Genomic DNA, 25,339 nt, shown 5'->3' with positions numbered 1-25,339 from the left:
TCTTTTCAAACCTTCATGGGATGCAATTCTGATACTATTCAAACTTTTTCAAAGAATAGAGAAAGAAGAAACATTTCTGAGCTATTTTTACAAAGTCAGTGTAACACTGATATCAAAACCTGACCAAGTTCAGAAAAAGAAAACTAAATAGAAATCTCACTTGTATCAAAGCAGCAGTATTAATATATTAACAGAAAATGCTCATCAGTGCTTCTTCAAAACACACCATGAAGAAGAAACATAAGGATGATTCAATATTAGGACTCTATTAAACTAATCCACCATAAGTAAAAGAAGAAAAAATTAGGACACTATCAAATAGGGTAGAGAACACATTTGACAAAATTCAACTTTCATCTCTGAGTGAAAAAAAAAGTGAACAAGGGAAGAAGAGAGAGACCAGTTAAATAGGAATACACAGATATTTCACTGACATTATAAAAATAAACCCCAAAGTCAGCATCATATATAATTAAACCTCAGAAGTATTCCCATTAAAATGAGGAACAAAGAGGATGCCCACTAGTCACCACAATCAGACAGGAAAAAGGAATAAGTATGACTATTTGAAAAGAAGAGGCAAAATATATCATTTCTTACAGCTGATATGATCAAAGATCTAAAAAATAAAATCAACTGGGAAACAATTTAGAACAAGATAAATTCTACTAACTCATTAGTAGAAATGAGCAAACAAGAACTTAAAATAGAAGAAAATATTTCTCTTTGCAATAGCAATCAAGATGACAAAATATCTAAGATTAAATGAAATAAATTTGAAAGACCTATATGAAGAAAACTTTAGAACTCTATTGAGAGATATTTTAAAAACCACTAAAATAACCGGAAAGATATACTTTGTTCTTAAAGAGTTAAGACTAAATTTTGTAATCTTTCCATATTATAAGTTAAAGGAAATTCCAATTAAAATACCAACAGGCTTAGCTTCGGGAACTTGACCAAGACAAAAATGAGAAACATAACCTGAGAATGAGTACTGAAAGGGGGACTAAGTCAGACAATAATACAACATAAAATGAGTTGCTTGTAATTTCAGAAGTACTAGAAAAGAAATCAGCAACTCAATAGAAGAAAAGAGTTTCAAAAGCATCCCGAATACACACGAAAATTTAGTATATGATAAAGGTTGGATTTCAGATCAGTGGTGTTTCCCAATAAATGATGTTGGGATAATCAACAGCTGTTCAGAAAGAAAGAAAGCTGGGACTCTACCTCACTCTTTCTATCAAAATCAATATATATTTACTTTACTTGACCTGTATATACACAATTCTTTCTGGTATGAAATATACACTGTTAACAGTGATTACTTTTAAGGAGATAGACTAGGGTTGGGATGAGGGAGGAGAAAGAAGCTTCTGTACTGTGTGCAATTTTTGTCTGTGTTATTTCATTTCTTAAACATGTAAGGAATTTTTTAAATAATATATATGTGCAAAACAATACAGGCAATTGCAATATAATCAGATTTACAGTCTGATCATTTATTTTATTTTGTTTTTTAATAGCTCATTTGCATTAAAACAAATCCTGTTTCTTTTACTGCAGGGCCTTCTCATAGGGGCACTAGTTTGTTTCATCATTGCTGAAGCCCAGGAGTCCTATATAGCAATCACAGTCCTGGAAACCTGCATCGTTCTTTTTTTTCATTCTAATATATATGCTAACCCTTCACCACTCGATGACTTATTTACATTGGCCCTTACTTGTAAGTGTTCATTTTCATAATTTTCATATAAGCTTTGCCCTCAGCCCCACAGTAAAGGCTCTCTTCAAGGGAGCACAACAGAGAGATCTCTCTGGACAAGGACATAGCTGAGCTATGACAGAGTGTCACCCTAATCCCAGAGAGGAAACTAGCCTAAAGCTCAGAAAGATTCCTTGAACCCCTCCATCTATAGGACAACCAACACACACACCTGCTTCCATCTCATTACGGCCCTAAACACGTGGTACTTTTCAGCTGGTCCTAAAGAAAATTTTACTCAGTGTATTCAGTAGTATATTGCTTGTAAAACGGCACGTGCTTCTTCTACTTGTCAAACAGCACCCTCTCTAACAGATTACAAATGTCCCTCCGAAAAAGCATGTTTCTACAACATGGCTAAGTGGCAGAAAACTGTCACGTGTGCCCTGAAGGAGTGCAAGAGTCAAACTTCTCATGTGTCAAGGGTCCAGCTTTTCCAAAGGGGTGCCGTATGGTGGAGTATTCAGGAAAAGACACTGCATGGCCTTCTTCAATAGCTTTTTCCAGAATTTCATACTCTTTACCAACTGAAAAATTCCCAAAGCTAATTCCTCAGGTCACAGAAAAATCCTTCTCATTCCGGACTCTGAGGCTCTGTATCCTCACAGACTGGACAGGAAGCATAGTTTTGTCCAGATACAGACATGGGCCCCGTTCCTGGCCCTGCCACCTTACTAGCTGTGAGAACTTTAGCCTCAGTTTCCCCATCTGGGAAATTCAGAGAAGGAAAAGCGTGATGATAAGAGCTGTCTATAGGGGTCCTGTAACATTTAAATGTGTTTAAAGCAAAGATCACAAAAGGCTTGCCACAAAGTAAATATATTCGCTACAAAGTGTGGGTCGGACCCCCTGAGGCAGTTGGGTGGCTTTTACCCTTTTATCTTTTGCACCGTGAACCATCCTAACTCCGAGCCCATGCCTCTTCCACATCATACATTTTTATGGTACCTTTTTTTAAACTGTAAGGTAGGATGGGTTGCTATTGAACTAAAACTCAAAATACTTTCTCCAAGCGTCTGAGGGATTTTCTGGAAAGGCTGCTGAGCTCTCTCAGCAGCAGAAAGCACAGGAAGCAATCTCTGAGCAGCTTTAATTGGACACGTGGAAGACCCTCTCAGTTCTGGAGAGCTACAACCACGGAGAGGTTTCTGAGCGGAAACTAAAATCTCTGTCCATGGAAGTTTTCAAGAGCGGAAGGTAAAATAACTGTTTCTGAGCACATGCCACACACCAGGTACTTCTTCATATAGATTACCTCATTTAATCCTCACAACAACCCAGTGAGGTTGTGGTCGTCCCCCACTCCCCCTTTAACAAATGAGAAAATTGGATTAAAGAGACTGTGTTGCCCGTGGTTGTATCTAGGCACATGGAAACTCAGATTTGAGCCCAGGTCTGTCTGACTCTAAAGCCCAGACTCTTTCCAGACTTTATGCCCTATAGCCTTGTGCTGGTTTATCTTCACCCTCCCTACATCTTTGTCTCCCTCACGTTCTCAAAATCTTACCTTCTCTGAATCCGCTCCCATTTTCTCATGGTTTCCTTAAAATGTGCGACGAACGGTGAACTGATTTTCCTGGAGTGGAGGGCAGGGTACAAGCCTTTGGGGGTCGGCGACTGAGGGCTGCACCAAGGTCAGCAGCTGTGGTCAGGAGGACCGGAGCCCTCCAAAGGCCCATGGCCATAAAGCTGGAGAGCTGGAGAGAGCCTCAAGGCCCCGTGCTTTGCTGGAGGGTCCAGGGGGAGCGTCCAGGAAGAGCCTCAGGGAGAGGCAGGAGCCAGGGTCTCCTAAGCATGAAGCAGGTGCTGCGAGAGGAGCTGTTCCCGGTCACGGGCAGCTCAGGCCAGCTTGTGGAGAGCTGCAGGCCTCTGGGCGACTCTGGTAAAGCCAGGCCCCCTTTTGCTACCTCTGTCCTTGGGGGAGAGCATCCTCTTTTCTTTGGATAGCTATGGGAGCCCAGAGCGTGATACAAAGTCCCTGCCTTTTTCTTGTTTCTGTCCTCCAGGGTGTGGCCAGCTTTCCTCACCCCACCTGTGGTGGGGTCACTGTCTTCATTGCTAGATTTCATTATCAACTTTACCCACCCTAGTCTTATGTCACCAGCGTACCCAAGAAAAGTATGAAGTATAATTATTGTCTTCTGAATAGCCCATATTTTCAACACTTCTACACTGTAAAGAAGGTATTTCCCCATACAGTCCGAGAAACTGAGTTCTGGTCAAGCTGATGTCTTTTCCAATAGAAAGCAACCTAGAAGAAAGAACATAATAAACATATTTAACTAGAACTCTATTGAAGGGATGATTCCAAGACTACCAGCAATATCTTTACATTTACAAGTAAAAGGTATCAGCTTCAGAATGTCCCCTTCAGATTCTGGTGATGACTGATCAGGTTCTGCCATGTGTTTGGAGAACCCCAAGGCACAAATACCACATAATGTTTATTGTATATACATCCTTCTTACAAATACCACATTTTGTGAAACAAAGTGTAAAGGTTTGACTTCTTCCTAATATTCAATGATTTAAAAAAATAAAAAAAAGCATTCACCCTCAAAGCATCTTTTTCTTTCCCAATTTTAATTCTATACAATTTTGTTTATCTCAGGGAACGGTTTGGGGGCTTTATAAAAAAATAATAGTCAAGTCACAAACCCATCTCTCACTGTGTCAGAGGCAGGTACTTGAGTCAATAAGGTATTTAGTCAAAAGGAGAAAGAAAAAGATGATGAGTAAGGATGACATTTATGGGGAAACCAAAAGTGCTTTTGCACATGGCAAGACTCAGCTGTAGTTTTACCCATCTGGGAGAACGTATCTTTCTCTTTGTCAAAGATGAGGCCAACAAGAGGGTCTGTGTCTAAGGCAAAAGGGAGGGGGTGTTAGTCAGGAGAAGACCCTTGGGCTCTCAAGTCAGACTGAGGAGGGTCATAGCCACTTACTGGCTGAGCAACCCCAGGCAAGTTGCTTACCCATCTGTAAATTGGGGATAATGAGAGTTTGTTGTGAGAATCAAATGAGATCACACATGAACACCTTGGCACCGTATGTGACAGATAGTAAGTGCTCAAGATATGTGAGCTACAATAGAAATGTTAGGTACGAAGAAAGCATTACTTCCAAGGGACAGTTCAGAAGAGCACTTCCTTGCAAGTAAGGACCACAGTAAACTATAATGTCCAATAGTCCAGCGAGGAGATGGAACTCTGACAGGGAGTCAACAATTGGCTAGGGAGACCGAGTCTGCATTTGTTTTGTTACTGTTATCATTATTAGTGTGCATTCGTCCAAATTCTCAATGATCTAGACTGCAGTTAGTTAATTTTTAATTTTATAAGTTTACACTCCGCTTGGGTCCTTGTTCACATTTTTTGATATCTTGGTTTACACAATCCTCAGATCCTACGCTTCCTGCAAAGCTGAAAACCATTGTACCTGCCCCAGTGTGGGCAGACCTCTCACTCAGCCTACAGAACCCAACTGGAGCTGACTTCCAACCCTCACCAGCCCTGCACCACGTGCCCCTTCCAGTGTTACTCACCAGGCGCCCAAATAACAGACATTAGTGCCTCTCCAAGAGGCAAGTCCCATTCCACAACAGGGCTCCTTGCTCAACAGTCTCAACAGGAAGAACACCAGAAGTTCACAGAAAAGTTTACTATCTTGAAGGCAGATATCAGGAATCTACACTTTGATGCATTCCCACTACACCTCATGTGATGCTTTCAGATTCATTGTGCCATTTAATCCTCAGATGAACGCAATGAATCCCAATCATTATCCCCATATTAAAAATTAGCCTCACTCCCTAACACCATACACAAAAATAAGCTCAAAATGGATTAAAGACCTAAATATAAGGCCAGAAACCATCAAACTCTTAGGGGAAAACATAGGCAGGACACTCTATGACATAAATCACAACAAGATCCTTTTTGACCCACCTCCTAGAGAAATGGAAATAAAAACAAAAATAAACAAATGGGACCTAATGAAACTTCAAAGCTTTTGCACAGCAAAGGAAACCATAAACAAGACCAAAAGACAACCCTCAGAATGGGAGAAAATATTTGCAAATGAACCAACTGACAAAGGATTAATCTCCAAAATTTATAAGCAGCTCATGCAGCTTAATAACAAAATACAAACAACCCAATCCAAAAATGGGCAGAAGACCTAAATAGACATCTCTCCAAAGAAGATATACAGATTGCCAACAAACACATGAAAGAATGCTCAACATCACCAATCATTAGAGAAATTCAAATCAAAACTACAATGAGATATCATCTCACACCAGTCAGAATGGCCATAATCAAAAAATCTAGAAACAATAAATGCTGGAGAGGGTGTGGAGAAAAGGGAACCCTCTTGCACTGCTGGTGGGAATGTAAATTGATACAGCCACTACGGAGAACAGTATGCAAGTTCCTTAAAAACTACAAATAGAACTACCATACGACCCAGCAATCCCACTACCGGGCATATACCCTGAGAAAACCATAATTCAAAAAGAGTCATGCACCACAATGTTCACTGCAGCTCTATTTACAATAGCCCGGAGATGGAAACAACCGAAGTGTCCATCATCGGATGAATGGATAAAGAAGATGTGGCACATATGTACAATGGAATATTACTCAGCCATAAAAAGAAACGAAATTGAGCTATTTGTAATGAGGTGGATAGACCTAGAGTCTGTCATACAGAGTGAAGTAAGTCAGAAAGAGAGAGACAAATACTGTATGCTAACACATATATATGGAATTTAAGGAAAAAAATGTCATGAAGAACCTAGGGGTAAGACAGGAATAAAGACACAGACCTACTAGAGAATGGACTTGAGGATATGGGGAGGGGGAAGGGTAAGCTGTGACAAAGTGAGAGAGAGGCATGGACATATATACACTACCAAACGTAAGGTAGATAGCTAGTGGGAAGCAGACGCATAGCACAGGGAGATCAGCTCCGTGCTTTGTGACCGCCTGGAGGGGTGGGATAGGGAGGGTGGGAGGGAGGGAGACGCAAGAGGGAAGAGATATGGGAACATATATATATATATATATATATATATATATATATATATATATATATATATATAAAACTGATTCATTTTGTTGTAAAGCAGAAACTAACACACCATTGTAAAGCAATTATACTCCAATAAAGATGTTTAAAAAAAAAAGCCTGTTGGGGGAACTCCCTGGTGGTCCAGTGGTTAAGACTCCGCACTTCCACTGCAGGGGGCACACATTCATTCACTGGTCAGGGAACTAAGATCCTAGCCTGTTGGCACAGAGGGGTGATAAAACACGCCCCAGGTCATACATCTAGGACTTGGCAGGCCAATTATTTGTCCTTATTTGTCCCATACCATTTTGACCCTCCATTACCCATTCCACAGAAAATGCCAAAGATGGGTGCGGCACTGCCAGCCTTGGGGGACAGATCATTTCCTCCTTATTTGGGTGTCCCTGATGGGAGGCAATAGTGAGTTGAGTTCTGACTCCACTCCTTGCCAGATATTCAATCATAGTCAATTTAATGAACTTCTCTAAGCCTCTGTTACATCTTCTTAAAATGGGGATCCTAGCCATACTGACTTTGGAGGGTGTTTGTGAGGGTTAAATGAGGTAATAAGAGGGGAAACACTCGGCACGCTGAGGAGCTCCACTTAGACCCATTATGATCAGACAGCAGGGCTCCTCGCTGTGTTTGGGCAAGTGCACCAGCCAAGCTGACACTACCAAGTCATGCCACCAAGACGTAAAAACTTAAAATGTTCAGATTAGTTACCTGGGCCGTATGGAGGTCAAAGGACCCCGGGGTTTTACTCATCCTCCAACGCTGGTGCCGCTGACTCAGTGAGAACCTTCTCTTTCATTATCACTGTGCTACCAAAGCCCAGGCTGTGCTTATCCTCAGGAGTGTGCCCCCTCCCACTCATCCTCATCCTTTATTTAGCACATGGAGAAACAGATTGGGCCAGCATTTGAAGAACCCAGTATCAATGTCCAAAAAGAAGGACACAGATAGCCTATAGATGTCAAGGCAGACTCAATTCTGGCCGTTTTAGGAAAGAGAGAAAGTCATTTTCACTCCAGAACATCAGGCTAGCTCCTCAGATGGGTTCCTGCTTCTTGGGATGTGGGACCCTAAAGAATAAATATGATCCAACTTCCAAAGTATCAGTTCTACTGATTTGCAGATTTGGAAGTAGAATTAAATCAGTAAAGTGTTCATCTAAATTTTTATTTTTATATTAAAACAAATGTATTATGGAATAGAATGCAGAATTTACATTAATTTAAAATACAAAACTTCAATAAGATCATATTTATGGAGGGTCAATATGGGTGAGGCCCCTAGACCTCTAGGTTTTTTTATTGCCCATTTTCCTATGACCTTTAAAAAGTCTGATGGAAAAGTTGTCAGCTTTTTTTTTTTTAAGAGTGTTCTTTAATGAAGTTAAACCCATTTCTACTGACGATCCTATCCAGAACCTTATAATCACATAAACTCATGTCTATGGAAGATATAAGAATTATGCTGCTGAGAGTTCCTCTTAATATTAATCAATGGAAAGTTTATTTTGGATTTTTTTTTGTTTTTTTAATAGATCTTTATTGGAGTATAACTGCTTCACAATACTGTGTTAGTTTCTGTTGCACAGCAAAGCAAATCAGCCATATGCATACACTTGTCCTCATATCCCCTCCCTCTTGAGCCTCCCTCCCATCCTCCCTATCCCACCCCTGTAGGTCGTTGCAAAGCACAGAATCTCCCTGTGCTATGCTGCTGCTTCCCACTAGCTATCTATTTTACATTTGGTAGTGTATATATGTCCATGCCACTCTCACTTCGCCCCCCTCCCACCCCAAGTCCTCAAGTCCATTCTCTGTGTCTACCTCTTTATTCCTGCCCTGCAACCAGGTTCATCAGAACCTTTTTTTTTTTTTTAAATTCCATATATATGTGTTAGCATATGGTGTTTGTTTTTCTCTTTCTGACTTACTTCACTCTGTATGACAGTCTCTAGGTCCAACCACGTCTCTACAAATGACCCAATTTCGTTCCTTTTTATGGCTGAGTAATATTCCATTGTATATATGTACCACAGCTTCTTTATCCATTCGTCTGTTGATGGGCATTTAGGTTGCTTCCATGTCCTGGCTATTGTAAATAGTGCTGCAATGAACATTGTGGTGCATGACTCTTTTTGAATGATGGTTTTCTCAGGGTATATGCCCAGTAGTGGGATTGCTGGGTCATATGGTAGTTCTATTTTTAGTTTTTTAAGGAACCTCCATACTGTTCTCCATAGTGGCTGTATCAATTTACATTCCCACCAACAGTGCAGGAGGGTTCCTCAAAGGGAAAGTTTTTAAAAGGCATCCATCCTTAGATGGGTAACTGACCAATTTAAATATTTTATGAAATTACATTTTCATGTGAAGTTGACAATTTTCAATTCTGTATTGCAGGATCTTATCAACAGTTTCATTACTGCTGTGTTCCTTTTCGTAGTTGCCGTCTTGGCGATGGAAGAAAAGGAAAGAAGTCATTTATTCTACGTTGGAGGGGTAAGTAGAGGCCTTCATGACTCCATTTAAGATCAGTATTTCAAGACTCTTTGGAAAAGGGAAACTGGCAGACTATCATTATTTCATTTATAGAACACCATCGCCACCACCCTTTCTCTTTCTTGTGCTGACTTCTTCAGAAGATTTGAGGTTGCACAAACTCTAAGCTCATTCTCCAAATAGGTGCGGAAACAAACCTACAGAATCTGTTTTGAAAATCATACACACTATTCTTTTAAATGTTGCAACAAGATGTTCTTTTTATCTATAAGTAGGACTTCGACTTTTCTGGACTAGAAAATCATACTTTAAATCACAAGAAAAAAAATGATTGTAGAAAAGAAAAAGTGCATTGTCAAAAGTGAGTGACTCAGCCTTGTTGAGGAAGGAAAAGAAGTTCCCACACCAGGCTAGGCACGTTCTGTTTTAATCTCTATAACTCTCATTTTTACAGATATGGGAACTGAGGTTAAATACCTTACCCTGGCTCACAAGGCTGGGACAAATCCTCAACATATGAAGACCACAAGAAATGGCAGATTAAATGCTTGGAAGATAGGGGGTGTGGAACGGGGTGGTGAGACTTTGATTCAAGAAGTTAAGCTATGGGAACAGAAATTAATCCAGAAAAAAAAAAGTTTAAGTTCTTTGAATTCATTCTATGATCAGTAAATGTTTGTCGATCCCATTGGACTGCGCCTGAGCTCAGTGTTGGAGATAGAGTCCCTTCCCCCTTAGGGAGCTCACAGATTAGCTAGAGCAAGACCTATCTGGGAAAAGTTCATGAAGGCAGCCAGGGATTAAGTGACAGTAAAGAAAAACATACAAGGTAGACAGGAGCTGGGGAGCACTTGGAATCTAGTGTGCTGTAGCCCGCTGACCCCCATCTGCTAACTCAGCCACCAAGCCTTCTCCTACCTGCCAGGAGCTCCCACGCCCTGGTCTCCATCAATCCTTACCTGGATGGCAGGGGCTCCTACCACCCTCCACTGGTCTCCCTGCCACCAGCCTGGTTCGCTTTCCATTCATCTTGCGACAAGTGGGCTTTCTGAATCGGGAACCTCCCCTCCCCTGTTGATGAAGTCCCAGATCCTGCACCTCCCCAGCCTCAACTCTGCCCCCACCCTCACCGGCTCCATACGTCTCAGCCACACCAGATTCCTTGGAGACCCCTGTCCAGTACCTGGAGTTCTCCTCCCAGTTGGTCCCCTTGGAAACTCCTTCCTGCCTTTTCAAACATAGCCCAAGAGTCCTTTCCACTGAGGGGCCTTCTCGGGAGGCCCACAGCCACCCGGAGCCTCCTAGGATCAGTGCCCTACTCTCGTCCTGGTGCCTCAGACCTTAGGCAAGGCCGTCACTGGCAGAAAAGCCTATTTCCAAAAACCCTTTCTCTGGGAATGCCAGAATGGGCTGCAGCAGCCGACTGGGCAGACACCAGGAAGGTAGTGGAGGGTCAGAGGGGGACAGGAGGCTGCACGCCCGCCGCCCAGATAGGGAGGACAGGCTGCTAAGAAGCTGCAGAATAACCCCGCCTTTCCTTCCCGCATATGGTCTTGTGTCTGACAGTCCCTGTGTCTCACAGCGGCAATCGTGTGTCTCATCGATGCGACTGTGGTCACCAAGACGATGAGGAATACCATGAAAAAAGCTCTGGGAATCGAAACCAAAACCGGTGCCTCCCCCACCCAGGAACCCATCTCACCCACAAGGGTACCCCCAAGGGGAAGCCCAAGGGCACCTACAAGGGCAACCATGAAGCAACGTGGCCTGTCGGAGCCACCCTCGGAAGCACCCTCTCGGGCACCGTCGCGGGCACCTTCGCAAGCACCATCGTCTTCTCCCTCCCGCCGCTGAGTTCGCACGCTGTCACCCATTTCAGCCCACATGTGATCGTAAAATCAGGGCTGCTAAACCTGGAACACTTCTGCTTGCTCGTGCTGCCTTGTGTAAAAGTCGCGTTACATTTTCAAACGAGTGCCAATGCGCCCTCGGGGCTCTGGGCGCGACTGCCCCAGGCGGCCACAGTTTCAGCCAACCCGACCAGAAGGCGGGAGCAGCGGCTACAGCCCCCGGCACCCCCAGAGGCCTCGCGTGGGGAGCGCTCCGCGTGGGGAGCGCTCCGCGTGGAGGCGGGACCACCACCGGAGCCGGCGTGGGGGCGGGGGCTCCCGCGCAGGGTCTGGGCGGCCGCGGACACTCGAGGCGCTTGCTGCCGGGCGCGGGGGCGCGGCTGGGCGGAGGGGACTCGCGTGCAGAGACTAGGTGCGCGTCGAGAGGGCGCTAAGCGCTGGCCTTCGCTCGTCGTTCCCGGCGGTTGGCTGAGCGCGGCCTCCAAGCAGGTCGGTGGGCGTTCGGCTCGCTCAAAGGCCAGGCCTGGCCGGGAACAGCAAAAATTGGGCAGGCCGTGAGAAGCTGAGAACTCCACGGCAAGATGGCTGACAAAGGCAAAAAGGGCAAACCCGGGGCCACCGCAGCCAAAGCCGCAACCGCAGCCAAAGCCGCAGACGCAGCCAAAGCCGCAACCGCAGCCAAAGCCGCAACCGCAGCCAAAGCCGCAGACGCAGCCAAAGCCGCAGCCGCGCTGGGGGCGGCCCCTCCTCCGGGCGATGAAGTGGGAAGGTGGAAGGGGTGGTGTCGCCGTTACAAGTTGGAAGTCAAGAACAGCAATAGAGAGTTCTGGCTTAATGGGTACGCTGAGGTCAAGCTCATTATCTTGGTAAGTGGGCCCGTATCCCTGGGTGGGGCTGGGGGGGGGTAGGGAGTGCCCAAAGACGGGCAGAGGGAGGAGCGGGCTCCCCGAGGCCTCCTCTGGCCCGAGCCCTCTGCCGTGGCTCAAAGGGCATGTCTCCCGGCAGGGCTGCCTAATAGGTTCACTGATGATGTTCAAGGGGACCACTGTGCACCCCCACGTGACACTCATCATCACCATGGAGTTGTCCATCTTAATCTTCTTCATCATTATCTACACCTTCGCCATCCAGAGATACACGTTCTTCATCCTGTGGCCCATTTCTGTAAGTGAGGGGCGGTGGGGAGTGCCTGAGCCTGGTGTGCGTTCACGCGTATATCCTGGCACCTGGAAAGCGACTGAACAGAGAGATATGCCTCATCTCCCTTATTTGTGCTCCGGGCATGGGCTCAGACCTTCCAGTGGGGCCAGAGCAGGGGCAGCTGAAGTTAGGTAGAAAAGGCTTCCAGAATGCCCAACTTGGGGGTGGAGGACCTCTTTCCTACCTGGTGGTCAAAGGAAGGAGTCTTTGCCTTCCTGAGGCTTTGCTCTCCTTGGGAGCAGGGGAGGTGTAGCAACCAGCGGTTCCTTCCATCCCCTGTGCCAGCTCCCACTTGACTGGAAAGACCACTCTGACGGTACCCCATCCCCAGAATTCAAAGAAAAAAATCAGTAATATAAAATGAGAATTAAAAAAAAAAAAGTCACATCTAAAGCAGCCTCAGATCTCCAGTGACTATCCCTGCAAGGGATGTTAAGCCCAGAAGGATGTTCAGCCCAAAGCAGTCATCCACTGGAATGGGACTGAGCTGGGCAAGTTACCACCCACTCCCAGACTCTGTTTCCTCATCTGTAACATGAAGACAGTAATAATCTTGTGTGAGATTGTTCCTCAGGAGTAAAAGTAAAGCCCCAGCTGCTGTGCCTGAAGACTCATGGACTTGAATCCCTGCCCATTACCTCTGTAATCACAAAGCTTACCTACCTAACTCCCAACTAACCCAAGGTCCCTTGTTCATTGCACATTCACAGCATGTCTCCAGAGCCTATGCTCACTGTTTCACTCACTTTACACATGAAATGGGTTCAGAATGGCTAAGTAACTTGCCCCCAGGTAAATCAGGCAGTAAGTGGCAGAAAAAGGATTCAAACCCAGCTTTATCAGTAGAATCTTGAGTCCCTAACTACACTGTGTCCTGCCTACTTATTAAAAGTTATTAGGGTCCAGGGATCCATAGGTCTCAGGGGGGTAGATGAGGACTCCCAGTATCAGGAGAAAGGAAAAGAGGGCCATATAAGACTCTTGGGAGATGGATACGCAGAGGACAAAGTAAAGGGACAGGCAGAGGACACATTCCCAGCCAAGGTGCTTGAGAAGATACTTTTAGTTCCAGCAAGATGAAAAATCACTGAACCCTGAAAATCCTCCTGCTGTACTTACCTAAAACTACCAGGGGAAATGTAAACACTATTGCTTTAACTGAATGGCTGAGCTGGCAAAAAAAAGAAGAGGAAACACAGAGGTGCTGGAAATGGAAAACAGGAGCAGTGACAAATCAGCTGCTTCAGTGTGGGTGGAAATGACCCACGAGATATTATCCCAGGAACCTAGAATATGGATTCTCATATACTTTCAAGTTAGGACTTGAGGCCTTGGTCCCAAGCAAAGTGGGAATTTAGAACTGAGAATCCTGCATAAGGCCAGCACCCTGCAAAGACTGCACCCTAAGGGAAAAGACAGAGACGATACCTTTCACCCACACAGAGGAACAAGAAAGCATGTTCATCTCTGCCCGAGTTTTGAGTGGGGAAAAGCAAAAAAGACCACCTTGAGAAATACGAACCTTGAGCCTACACTTTGTACAGATTTGGTATAAGTTTTTCCTACCTTCAGCCTAGAAACCTTCATGCAGCTTAGAAAATGTAGTGCCTGGGAACTGGCATAAAAATCGATCCCAATTTGATGGTATTCTGAAGAAATCCATGGGACTCCTGAAAAACAAATGCAAAATCATAATCAAAGCATAAAGAGATTCTCACAGGACAGATATGGGGGGGGGGTGTACAAAAATCAACTCACAGTTCAAAACTACAAAACACCTGATTTTTAAATCCCCAGGACTAAGAATCAAGAACCAGCAAAAACAAGAAATGGGAGGATTAGAACCCTGAGAATATGAGATAATAAAAGAACTGTCTGAAAATAATTTAAAATACACTTAAATTATAAAGACATAAATAAAAGCCCTAAGAAAAGAATAAGACATTATTAGGATGGAACAGACAGATTTTTTTTTAAGTACAAGATATAATGTCTAGAATTGAACATATAGTTATTGAAATAAAAATGTCAATAAATGGGTTAAAAAGCATATCAGACAAAAGCTGGGGAAGTAATGAGCTGAAGGATGTGGAGAAATTACCCGGATTATAGTACTGACAGATAAAGAGAGAAAATATGAAAGAGAGAAGTTGAAACATAGAATATGGAATGAGAAAGTTCATCATAAGCCTAATAGGAGTTCCAGAAGAAGACACTCAAGATAATAGAGAAGAAATATTCAAAGTGATAGTGACTGAGAACCTGCCAGATTTAATAAGAGTGACATCACTAAAAATGGCAGAGTAGGGAACTCCAAATCTCCGTCCTTCCACTAAAGCAATGATTAGGTTCTCAAAAACTGTCAGAATCGACTTTTTCAGAACTCTGGAATCTAATTCAAAACAAAATAAAACAGGAGAATGCTCAATGAAGAAAGAGGCTGTTGAATTTTGGTAAGAGAATGTTGTAGCATTTTACTTAACCTGCCTGCCATCCCTTAATCCCCAGCTGGTCAGTGGCCATGAAGACAGCCCACATTCCTGGCCACATTCCTTGCTGGTGGCAGACGGAACAATAAAAACCTTGTTCCTGGGCTTCCCTGGTGGCGCAGTGGTTGAGAGTCCGCCTGCCGATGCAGGGGACACGGGTTCATTCCCTGGTCCGGGAAGATCCCGCATGCCACGGAGCAGCTGGGCCCGTGAACCATGGCCGCTGAGCCTGCGCGTCCGGAGCCTGTGCTCCACAACGGGAGAGGCCACAGCAGTGAGAGGCCCGCGTACCACAAAAAAACACAAAAAAACCTTGTTCCCAAAGCATTAGAGTTGTGTGCTTGACCTGTCTGGTGGCTCCCTGAGGGATTAGCCAGGGACTTGCCTTTGTTTCACCTGCCTCAGAGTTTTCTCAGGGCTGAAGCAGTCTCCTAGATAGCATTTGTTAAAGCATTTAAAGACGTATATACGAACCATAGCCACCCGGGGCAAGGTTTCCCAAGCAGTAGACAGACCAGAAGTTTGGGAAGCAGATGCTTGGGAGAATAAGAGCTTTGAAAAGCTCCCACCTATACCAGGGAATCTAGAAGGACTGCACATGGCCAGAGCTGGACACATGCCCAGAAAAAAACCCTAAGCTTTCACCTTTGGCTGACCTTTAGGCCCTGCACAAGCAGCAAGTAAAAACTAAGAGCTCTAAACATCCTGGAGAGGTGTTGAAGGAGTGCCCCAACACAAAGGCAATCTGCAAAGACTTGTTTCCAAATATTTAAGGAAATCTCTGTCAAATCACTACCTGACCATTAAGCTAGTGAAAAACAAAGACTTCACTGGCCACACAAGAGAAAGAATAGTCTTTCAAAACATAGTTTAGGAAAAATCATTAAACATACAAATGACTTTAACTCACAACAAGCAACAACAACAAACTCTGGGGAGGAGAGGCAATATGATTTCCAGAGTAACTATATTATAATATTCAAAATGTACAGTTTTCAAAGAATTATAAGGCACACAAAGAAAGAAGTATGGCGCATTCACAGGAAAAAATTGTTAATAGAGACTGTCCTTGAGGAAGCCCAGATATTAGACTTACTGGACAAAGACTTTAAATCAACTGTCTCTAAAATGCTCAAAGAACTAAAGGAAACCAGGAGAACAATTCATGAACAAATACAGAATGTCAGTAAAGAGAAGTTTAAAAAGAAACCAAATAGAAATTCTGGAGCTGAAAAGTAATATAACTGAAGTGAAAAATTCACTAGAGTTGTTTAACAGCAGATTTGAGCAGGCAGAAGAATGAATCAGTGAACCTGAAGACAGGTCAATTGAGATTATTCAGTCTGAGGAACAGAAAGAAAAAAAGAATGAAGGAAAAAAATGAACAGAGCCTAAGAGACCCATGGGACACCATCAAGCATACTAACATAGGCAGAGCCCCAAAAGAAGAGAGAGAGAAAGGAACAGAAAGAATATTCAAAGAAATAATGGCCAAAAAACTTTCCAAATTTGGTAAAAGATAGGAGTCTACACATCCAAAAAAACACCAAGTAGAATAAACTCAAAGTGATCCACACTGAGACACATTATAATAACTGTCCAAAGACAAAGACAAGGAGAAAGTCTTGAAAGTTGTAAGAGAGAAGCAACTTATCTTGTACAAGGGACACTTGATAAGATTAACAGCCAATTTCTCATCAGACACCATGGAGGCCTGAGGGAGTGGAATGATATGCTTAAAGTCCTTAAAGGAAAACAAACTGTCCACCAAGAAGTCTATCTTTTAAACTTGCTATCTGTTATGAGTTGAATTATGTACCCCCCAAATATGTTGATGTCCTGACTCCCAGTATCTGTGAATATGACCTTATTTGGAAATAAGCTGTTTGCAGATGGTCAAGTAAAGATGAGGTTATCAGAGTGGAGATAGAGTTGTAAAGAGGACAATATGCCAGTCCTGAAAATGGAGAAAAGGCAGTCTCTTCAATAAGTGGTGCTGGGAAAACAGGACAGCTACGTGTAAAAGAATGAAATTAGAACACTCCCTAACACCATACACAAAAATAAACTCAAAATGGATTAGAGACCTAAATGTAAGACTGGACAATATAAAACTCTTAGAGGAAAACATAGGAAGAACACTCTTTGACATAAATCACAGCAAGATCTTTTTTGATCCACCTCCTAGAGTAATGGAAATAAAAACGAAAATAAACAAGTGGGACCTAATGAAACCTAAAAGCTTTTGCAAAGCAAAGGAAACTACAAACAAGATGAAAAGACAACCCTCAGAATGGGAGAAAATATTTGCAAATGAAGCAACTGACAAAGGATTAATCTCCAAAATATATAAACAGCTCATGCAACTCAATATCAAAAAAACAAACAACCCAATCCAAAAATGGACAGAAGACCTAAATAGACATTTCTCCAAAGAAGACATACAGATGGCCAAGAATCACATGAAAAGCTGCTCAGCATCACTAATTATTAGAGAAATGCAAGTCAAAACTACAATGAAGTATCACCTCACACCAGTTAGAATGGGCATCCTCAGAAAATCTACAAACAACAAATGCTGGAGAGGGTGTAGAGAAAAGGGAACCCTCTCGCACTCTTGGTGGGAATGTAAATTGATACAGCCACTATGGAGAACAGTATGGAGGTTCCTTAAAAAACTAAAAATAGAATTACCATATGACCCAGCAATCCCACTACTGGGCATATACCCAGAGAAAACAATAATTCAAAAAGACACATGCACCCCAAAGTTCATTGCAGCACTATTTACAATAGCCAGGACATGGAAGCAACCTAAATGCCCATCGACAGACGAATGGATAAAGAAGATGTGGCACATATATACAATGGAATATTACTCAGCCAATTTATTACAGCGGAATTGGGTCATTTGTAGAGACGTGGATGGACCTAGAGACTGTCATACAGAGTGAAGTAAGTCAGAAAGAGTAAAACAAATATTGTATATTAACGCATACACGTGGAACCTAGAAAAATGGTACAGATGAACCAGTTTGCAGGGCAGAAATTGAGACACAGATGTAGAGAACAAATGTATGGACACCAAGGGGGGAAAGTGGGGCAAGGAGGGGCCTTGGGGTGGTGATGGTGGTGGGATGAATTGGGAGATTGGGATTGACATGTATACACTAATAAGTCTAAAATGGATAACTAATAAGAACCTGCTGTATAAAAAAATAAATAAAATTTTTTTAAAAAGAGGTACCAAAACAAAACAAAAAAAGGAATTAAGAAAGCAATGTCAAAGAGTTAAAATTAATAAAATAGGAAACAAAGATTCATAGTGATGACTAATAAAACCAAAATCTAGTTCTTTGAAAAGACTAATAAAGTAGATAAACCATAAGAAAAAAAGAGAACAAAGAAAAATATTAGTATAAAGAAGAGGTTTTAAAGATCACAGGGAAAATATGAACTTTTATGCCAATAAATTATTATATGATAATATCCCAGAAAAACATATGATGTACAAAAATTGACTGAAAAAGAAATAGAAAAACAGGGTATAAAATAATTCATCCATGTTTTCATCTGGCACTTGTTTCATTTTTTACATTTAAATCTTTTATTTGGAGTCCTTTTGGTATATGGTGTGAACCATGGCTCCAGCTTTGTATCCCGATGGCTCTCCAGCTGTTCCACCCTATCACTCAGTTTATTCATTTACTGACTAGTACAACTTCCCCCCACTGATTTGAAATGGCATTTTTGTTAAATGCTAATATCCCATACGTGGGACTTCCTTGGCAGTCCAGTGGTTAAGAATCCACGCTTCCACTGCAGGGGGCACTGGTTTGATCCCTGGTTGGAGAACTAAAATCCCCCATGCCACGTCGTGTGGCAAAAAAAAAAAAAGAATAAAATCCCATATGCAATTCATTTCTAGATTCATATTCAGTTCTACTTGTCTGTCCCTTTTTCTCTTAAAAAAAAGGGGGGGGGTTATAATATGTTGTACCATCTGGTAAAGCTTTGATCTTAAAACCAGACATAATAAGGAAAGTAAACTATAGGCCTATATTATTTGAATACGGCCATAAAAATTCTCAATAAAATACTAGCAAACTAAATCAAGCAATATATAAGCAAGCAATGCATCAGGATCAAGCAGGGCATCTGCAAGGAATGTAAAGGTGGTTTTGTCTCAAAATTCTGTTAACATAATTCACCATCTTTTATTTAAAGGAGAAAACCATTTAATCATCTCATAAGCTGTAGGAAAACTATTTAGTAATATTCAATACTAATTTTTGGAAGACTCTTGGCAAACTAGGAAAAAAGGGAACCTCCTTAACTTAATAACAGAAAACCACCCAAACCTAAAATGAACATTGCATTTCATGGTAAAATGTTGGAAGCGTTTCCTTAGAGATGCCTATTATCCCCACTTCTATTTGACATTGTGCTAAAGATCTTAGTACAATGTGACAAGAAAAACAAAGGGTATATGGATTGGGAAGGAGAAAAAAACTAGCATTACTCACTGATAATATGATTCTCTACACAGAGAATCTAAGAATCTACAGTCAAATTACTAGAACTGATTGAGTTCCACAAGGTTACAAAAAACAAAAATAGTGTTCCTGAATACCAGCAACAAATAATGAGAAAATATGGCTTTTCAAAGAAACCATTTAAAACAGCAACAGAAACTACAGGTGTCTGAGAATACACCCGTTCAAAGATTGTAAAACTTTACATAGAGATTATGACATTTTGTTAATGGACATAGAAGAAAAATCTAAGTAAGAGAAGAAATATACCACATTCACAGATGTGAAGAGCTACTATCATAAAGATGTCAATTTCATTCCAAAGCAATCTCCACATTAAATGAAATTTTATAACAGAGGTTGTTTGTGGAACTTTGCAAGGTGATTCTAAAATTCTTATGGGGCTTCCCTGGTGGCGCAGTGGCTGAGAATCTGCCTGCCAATGCAGGGGACACGGGTTCGAGCCCTGGTCTGGGAAGATCCCACATGCCGTGGAGCAACTGGACCCGTGAGCCACAACTACTGAGCCTGCGCGTCTGGAGCCTGTGCTCCGCAACAAGAGAGGCCGCCATAGTGAGAGGCCCGCGCGCTGCGATGAAGAGTGGCCCCGCTTGCCACAACTAGAGAAAGCCCTCGCACAGAAACGAAGACCCAACACAGCTAAAAATAAATAAATAAATGTATTTTAAAAATAAATAAATAAAATTCTTATGGAAGAATGAAAAGAATTATAAGGATGGACTCACCCAACGACATATTGGAATTACTATAAAGCTTTGGTACTAGCTCAGGGGTTGACAAAGACTAATGGACTGAATGTTTGTGTACCCCCAAAATTCATATGCTGAAATCCTAATCCCCAGTGTGGCTATACTTGCATATGGGGCCTCCAGAGTGGTAATTAAGATTAAATGAGATCCTAAGGGTCTGATAGGATTAATGTCCCTATAAAAAAAGACAACAGAGACCTCCCTCCCCCTTCCTCTCCCCTATCCCTCCCCCTACCTCCTCTCCATGGAAAGGCCATATGAGAAAATGGTGAGAAGGCAGCCAGGCAAACCAGGAAGAGAGTCCTCACCAGAAACTGAATTTGCTGGTGCCTTGATCATGGACTCCTGGCTTCCAGAACTGTGGGAAAATAAATGTCTGTTGTTTAAGCCACGCAGTCTGTGGCATTTTGTTATGGCAGCCCGAGCAGACTAATATAGGAATAAAAAAGAGAACCCAGAAATAGACCTACATACATATGGCAACTTGGCATATGACAGAGGTGGCATAACACAGCTGAATGGAGTATTTAATAAATGTTCTTGGGACCATGAGAAAGAGAAAGAAAGAGAAACTATGCATACCATTAAAATTAAAACTTTACAACAGAAGACATCATAAACAAAATTTTTAAAACAAGCCAATAGAAAAATGGGGTAAGGGATATGAATAGACAGGAAACCCAACTGCCTAAAACATGTTTTTAAAAATGCTTCATTAGTAACCAGCGATCAGAAAATTAAAACAACAATGAGGTACCATTTCAACTCACCAGATGGGCAGAAATAAATGAGCATGGTAATCCTGGGCTTTGGCAAGGACATGGGAAAGAGGAGCCCCTATACATTTGCGGGCATGAGTGGACACTGGCACAAGCCCTTTAGAGAGAAACTTGGCAATACCTCAACAAGGAAAAGATGTGCATGGGAGGCACAGGCAAGAGTGGTCACTGCAGGCACAGTTGGCAATAATAATTTCCTAAAAGGGAGAAACACCCTAACGTCTCCAGTTTGGTTTATTCATACATCAGCTAAAATCAATGAATTCAATCTCATTAATCTCAATCTCATATATTTCTCAAAATGGGTAAATCTCAGAAAAAGGTTTTTAAGTTTAAAAAGCACATGCTATAAGATATATCTTTTTATTTAAATTTTTGAAACACAAAATAGTATATATTGTTTATGAATATATAATATGGAGGAAAATACTACTGTGCACTTGGGAAGACTACCCATAGACTTGGAGCACATGCAGAAGGCAGGGAAAGGGATGGAATGGTAAGACTGTAGCTCATTCCACAAAGTTTTTTTGTTTATGGTTTGTTTTTGTTTTGAGAGCCCTGAGGCAAATATTGCAAGACATTAACATCTGTTTAATCTCAGTGGGTCATGGCTGGTGGAGGTGGGATTGGGGATGGGATGTTCTATTATTTTCTGTATGTTTGAAGTGTGTTAAAATCCAGAACGAGGAGGAAAAGAAAAGGCCTGAGACAAAGTGGCCAGGGAAGTACAACCCCAGAAAATGGCATCAGAGAAATCAAGGGGAAAGATGGGCGTCACCCAGCACTGCAGGGTCAGCTGCTGCCCATGGGATTAAGAGGATGCGCAAGCTCTGGGCCAGCATCACCCCAGGAGTGATGGGGGAGGAAGCCGGCTTGCTGTGGCCATGGTTTGGCCAACTTTGAGTTAAGTTTGGCTGTGCCAGGGAGTGACAGTGGGTGGTACTTGAGAGGAAGGCAGCATGGGAGGCAGCCCTTTTGCCCAGTCTGAGAACATCTGGACCTTGTCAGTATAGGGTAAGGGAAACAAATATGGAGCTAGGGCAGGACTGTGGCCGCAAGGGATGGGAAGGAGAGTGGATGATGGAGGAAGTGACGTGGCCTTGCAAAGGCGGGGTGGGGGGGAGGGGGGGTCGGTGTCTAAGAAGTAAGGTGGGGGAAGGGATGAGTAAGGGGGGAAGAGGCAGCTGCCAGGCTCCCAGTGAAGGACCAGAGTCCAACAGAACCTCCTGCCAGCAACACAGCCCACCCTGGATTCAGAAAGAGGAGCTGGCCTTCAGAGTAGAAAGATGCTGTGAGGTGGTACCCAAGCGGGACATCGATTAGTCGGAGAGCCATGCACTTATTTAAGTGGGCACTGGAAGGGGGGAAAACATAGCCACCAAATGTGTGATTTCACAGATGGGATGGTAGCCGAGGCAGCCCGTAAAGGCAGTTAAGCATCCTGGATTTTGTGTCTCAACTCAAAGAGTCCAGCTGGTAGGCCACAGGTATGTCCACCTAGCCCAGTAAATATTCATCTTCCTATATATATTTTTTAAATCAGGCAGAAGTTTGAAAACCATTCCCTTTGGAGGAAGCTAGGCCAGGTCTGGTGTTGACGGGGCCTCGGCTCTAAGGCCGACTCATCTCTCCCATGCTTTCAGGACCTTCTCAACGACCTGTCCTCCAGTGCTTTCCTCGTGGGGGCCGCCCTCTCTGCCGTGAAAACTCGGCAAACCGTGCCAATGCACTACATTTATGGTGTGGTGAGTCTTTCATGTTGGGCTGTTTACTTGTTCAGAAATCACCTCATTTGGAGAATGGTTATTTCCCCCTAAGGAAAAGGGTCTCTTTTCACAAAATCTTAGGATCCAAGCAAAGTTTAAAGGTAACTTGGGTCAACGTTTCCGGGGGAGAAGCCATTGAAAGGAAGATGATGTCCAGGGAGCCCACCCAGCTAACAGCTTCCCCCCAGAAGCTTGCCTGCCGGCCCCAGAGCGAAGGGCCCCACCCGGGCGGGGTCCAAAGAGAGAAAGAAAATGTGGTGAGGTGACCGGCTACAGGGATGGGGATCAGAATCGGGGAGCTGAGGCCAGGGGAGGGGCAAACCCAAAGTCTCTCTGGGGTCTGGCAGGTTGAGGGGTCAAGGGAAGGGGTTAAACAGCACCTACGGACAATCACGAGCCGGGAAGGAACTGTGACAGCTTTGGAAGGAAAAGCACAAGTAACGAGGATTCTTTTGTTTCCCAGATCCTTATCGGTGTGGCTGCACTTGTTGCTTTAATAGATGTTTGTCTTCAAATGACACACTTCAAAGGCAAGAAGGTCAAAGCGCGTGTGCGGATTCTTCCACGAAAGGATAAAAAGGGCAAAAAGCCAAAGGAAGGAGAAAAACCAGAGGAAGCAGGCAAGAGGAGGGCAGTACCGGCAGTACCGGCAGTACCGGCAGTACCGGTACCGCCACCTGCCAAGGGCGGCAAAGGTGGCGGTAAGAAGTGAGGCCGAGGCGCCTGGGGTCGGAAGTGGCTGTGTATCTTACCGCAAAACATGTTTCCACTGTCTAACTTGTCTTTTCTCTAGAATGGTCTTCTTTTCCATTTCAACGACTCTACCTTTGCTTGGAAAGGAAGTTTCTCCTTAAATGAATTTTAAAAGCTTAAAGTTGACGTAAACGTTATCTTGTTCATTCAACAAGAGTAGCCGAAGGTTTTGGCGCAGAGGGCGAGGCTGGAGCGGGGCCTCTGGAGGTGTTCGCAGGGCACGGAGGGTTTGGGGGAACAGAAGCGTGGGTGATACCAGCTGTCAACACCGACCAGGCAAAGGGGCCAAAGGAAAACGAGAGACTGGAAAAGAAAAGGCTGCATTTTGTTCACATTGACATTTTCATGTTACATTTCTATACATTTCAAGAACAGGGGAAAACAGACATATCACTCTCCAGGGTCTCTGCACAGACAGGAAATAGAAAGCAAGAGGCATTGGCACAAAACAATTAGAAACCTCTGGAGGTCGTCTTGCTCTCCTGGTGTCAAAATGTCAGGAAATCCAGACCAAGCAAAATATAAGATTTTCAAGGTCAACATAAAAAGAACCTGATTTCTTAGTACTTGAAAACATAACTAAAGCACAAGTGCCTGGAAGGAGATGAAGGTGGCAGAGGAGGAGGACGCTGAGCTCACCTCCCCCTAGGAATACATCAAACCTACATCTACAGGTGGAGCAATTCTCACTGAAAACAAGTTGGACACTGGCACAAAGACTTACAGAGTTGGGTAGATCCATACAGAGGTGGGTAGAAGGGAAGAGAAGCGAACAGGTTGGGACCTATACCCCTGGGAGGGGACACAGAAGAGGAGGGGGATTACACAGGCTCAGAGATCCTCCCTGGGGAGTGAGCAGTTCAAACCACATGTGGGAACACCCCACCCCCGGGCTCTGACACCAGGAGTCTCCTTAGCTGGTTTGAAAACTCCTGAGGCTAACAGGAAGGGTGTAAGAAACCTAGACTCGGCTCGTGAAGAGCATACATCTGCTTCCTTACTCCCGAGAGCAAGACAGAGGAAGCAGATTGAAATTGCCCAGAGCTCTAGCCAGTTTCCCACAACTGCCCCTGCGTGTGCCCCAGTCCACGGACGAGCGCCTGCTCCAGCCTCTCTTGCTTCAGCATTCCTCCCCTCTGGGGTGAAGGTGTCAATACTGGGATGGAGGAGAGTGTGCACTTGGAGGGAACCTGAACTTCAGGGCTTCTGCTCTAGTACCTTGGGACCCTCCCCGACCCTGTATAGGGCGGTGTCAGCCACTGAGCAGAGGAGAAGCAGTGGCTCACACCAGGCTCTGGCTCTAGCTCCTTCATCTCCAGCCCCACCTCCGACCTCCCAGCCCCATCTCCAGCTGTGTGTGACAGCTGCCAGCACACCCTGGGGAAAGACGTGACCCATGCTCATTTCAAATCCCGCTTTCCCACCAAAGCCACTGGGCACATGTAGTCTGCATAGGGACGCTCCCACACAAGGACACCCCTTCAAGACCAGAATAGGTAACTGTTTCACCTAATTTCATAGAGAGAAAGTTAAGCAAAATGAGAGACAGAGGAATTTGTTTCAAATGAAAGAATAAGGAAAAAAAAAGCCTGCTGTGTAGCACAGGAAACTCTACTCAATACTCCGTAATGGCCTATATGGGAAAAGAATCTAAAAAGAAAAAAGTGTATATACGTATATGTATAACTGATTCACTTTGCTGTACACCTGAAACTAACACAACACTGTAAATCAACTATACTCCAAATTTTAAACTGAAAAAAACAACGAATGATACAGGGATAATTTACCAGTTAAAGAGTTCAAAGCATTTGTAACAAGAATGCTAACTGAATCAGGG

General features: G+C 43.5%; 2 protein-coding genes across 2 annotated transcripts in view; one reads left to right on the top strand and one right to left on the bottom strand.

Moving 5' to 3' along the window:
* Positions 1 to 3,318, bottom strand: part of TK2 (thymidine kinase 2) — a 50,143-nt gene extending 46,825 nt beyond the window's left edge. Inside the window, exon 1 of the mRNA XM_079906857.1 lies at positions 3,276 to 3,318. The gene's annotated coding sequence lies outside the window, so the exon portion shown is untranslated. The remainder of the gene's footprint in view (positions 1 to 3,275) is intronic.
* An 8,218-nt stretch (positions 3,319 to 11,536) lies between these two features.
* Positions 11,537 to 23,532, top strand: CMTM2 (CKLF like MARVEL transmembrane domain containing 2). Its single transcript, XM_079906993.1, has 4 exons — positions 11,537 to 12,070; positions 12,210 to 12,368; positions 22,624 to 22,725; positions 23,210 to 23,532. The coding sequence occupies exons 1-4, from the start codon at positions 11,786 to 11,788 to the stop codon at positions 23,456 to 23,458; spliced, it is 795 nt and encodes a 264-aa protein (XP_079763119.1). The 5' UTR covers positions 11,537 to 11,785; the 3' UTR covers positions 23,459 to 23,532.
* Positions 23,533 to 25,339: the final 1,807 nt, after the last annotated feature.

Source organism: Stenella coeruleoalba, assembly GCF_951394435.1.
Source record: "Stenella coeruleoalba genome assembly, chromosome: 20".
Taxonomy (NCBI): domain Eukaryota; kingdom Metazoa; phylum Chordata; class Mammalia; order Artiodactyla; family Delphinidae; genus Stenella; species Stenella coeruleoalba.
The sequence above is the reverse complement of the archived record's forward strand: the minus strand, read 5'-3'. Positions and strand labels throughout refer to the sequence as shown.

Coding starts and splice junctions, on each gene's coding strand:
- CMTM2 (XM_079906993.1), top strand. CDS start 11,786: ATGGCTGACAAAGGCAAAAAGGGCAAACCCGGGGCCACCGCAGCCAAA. Junction 12,071..12,209: donor AGGTCAAGCTCATTATCTTG/GTAAGTGGGCCC, acceptor GTCTCCCGGCAG/GGCTGCCTAATAGGTTCACT. Junction 22,726..23,209: donor TGCACTACATTTATGGTGTG/GTGAGTCTTTCA, acceptor TTTGTTTCCCAG/ATCCTTATCGGTGTGGCTGC.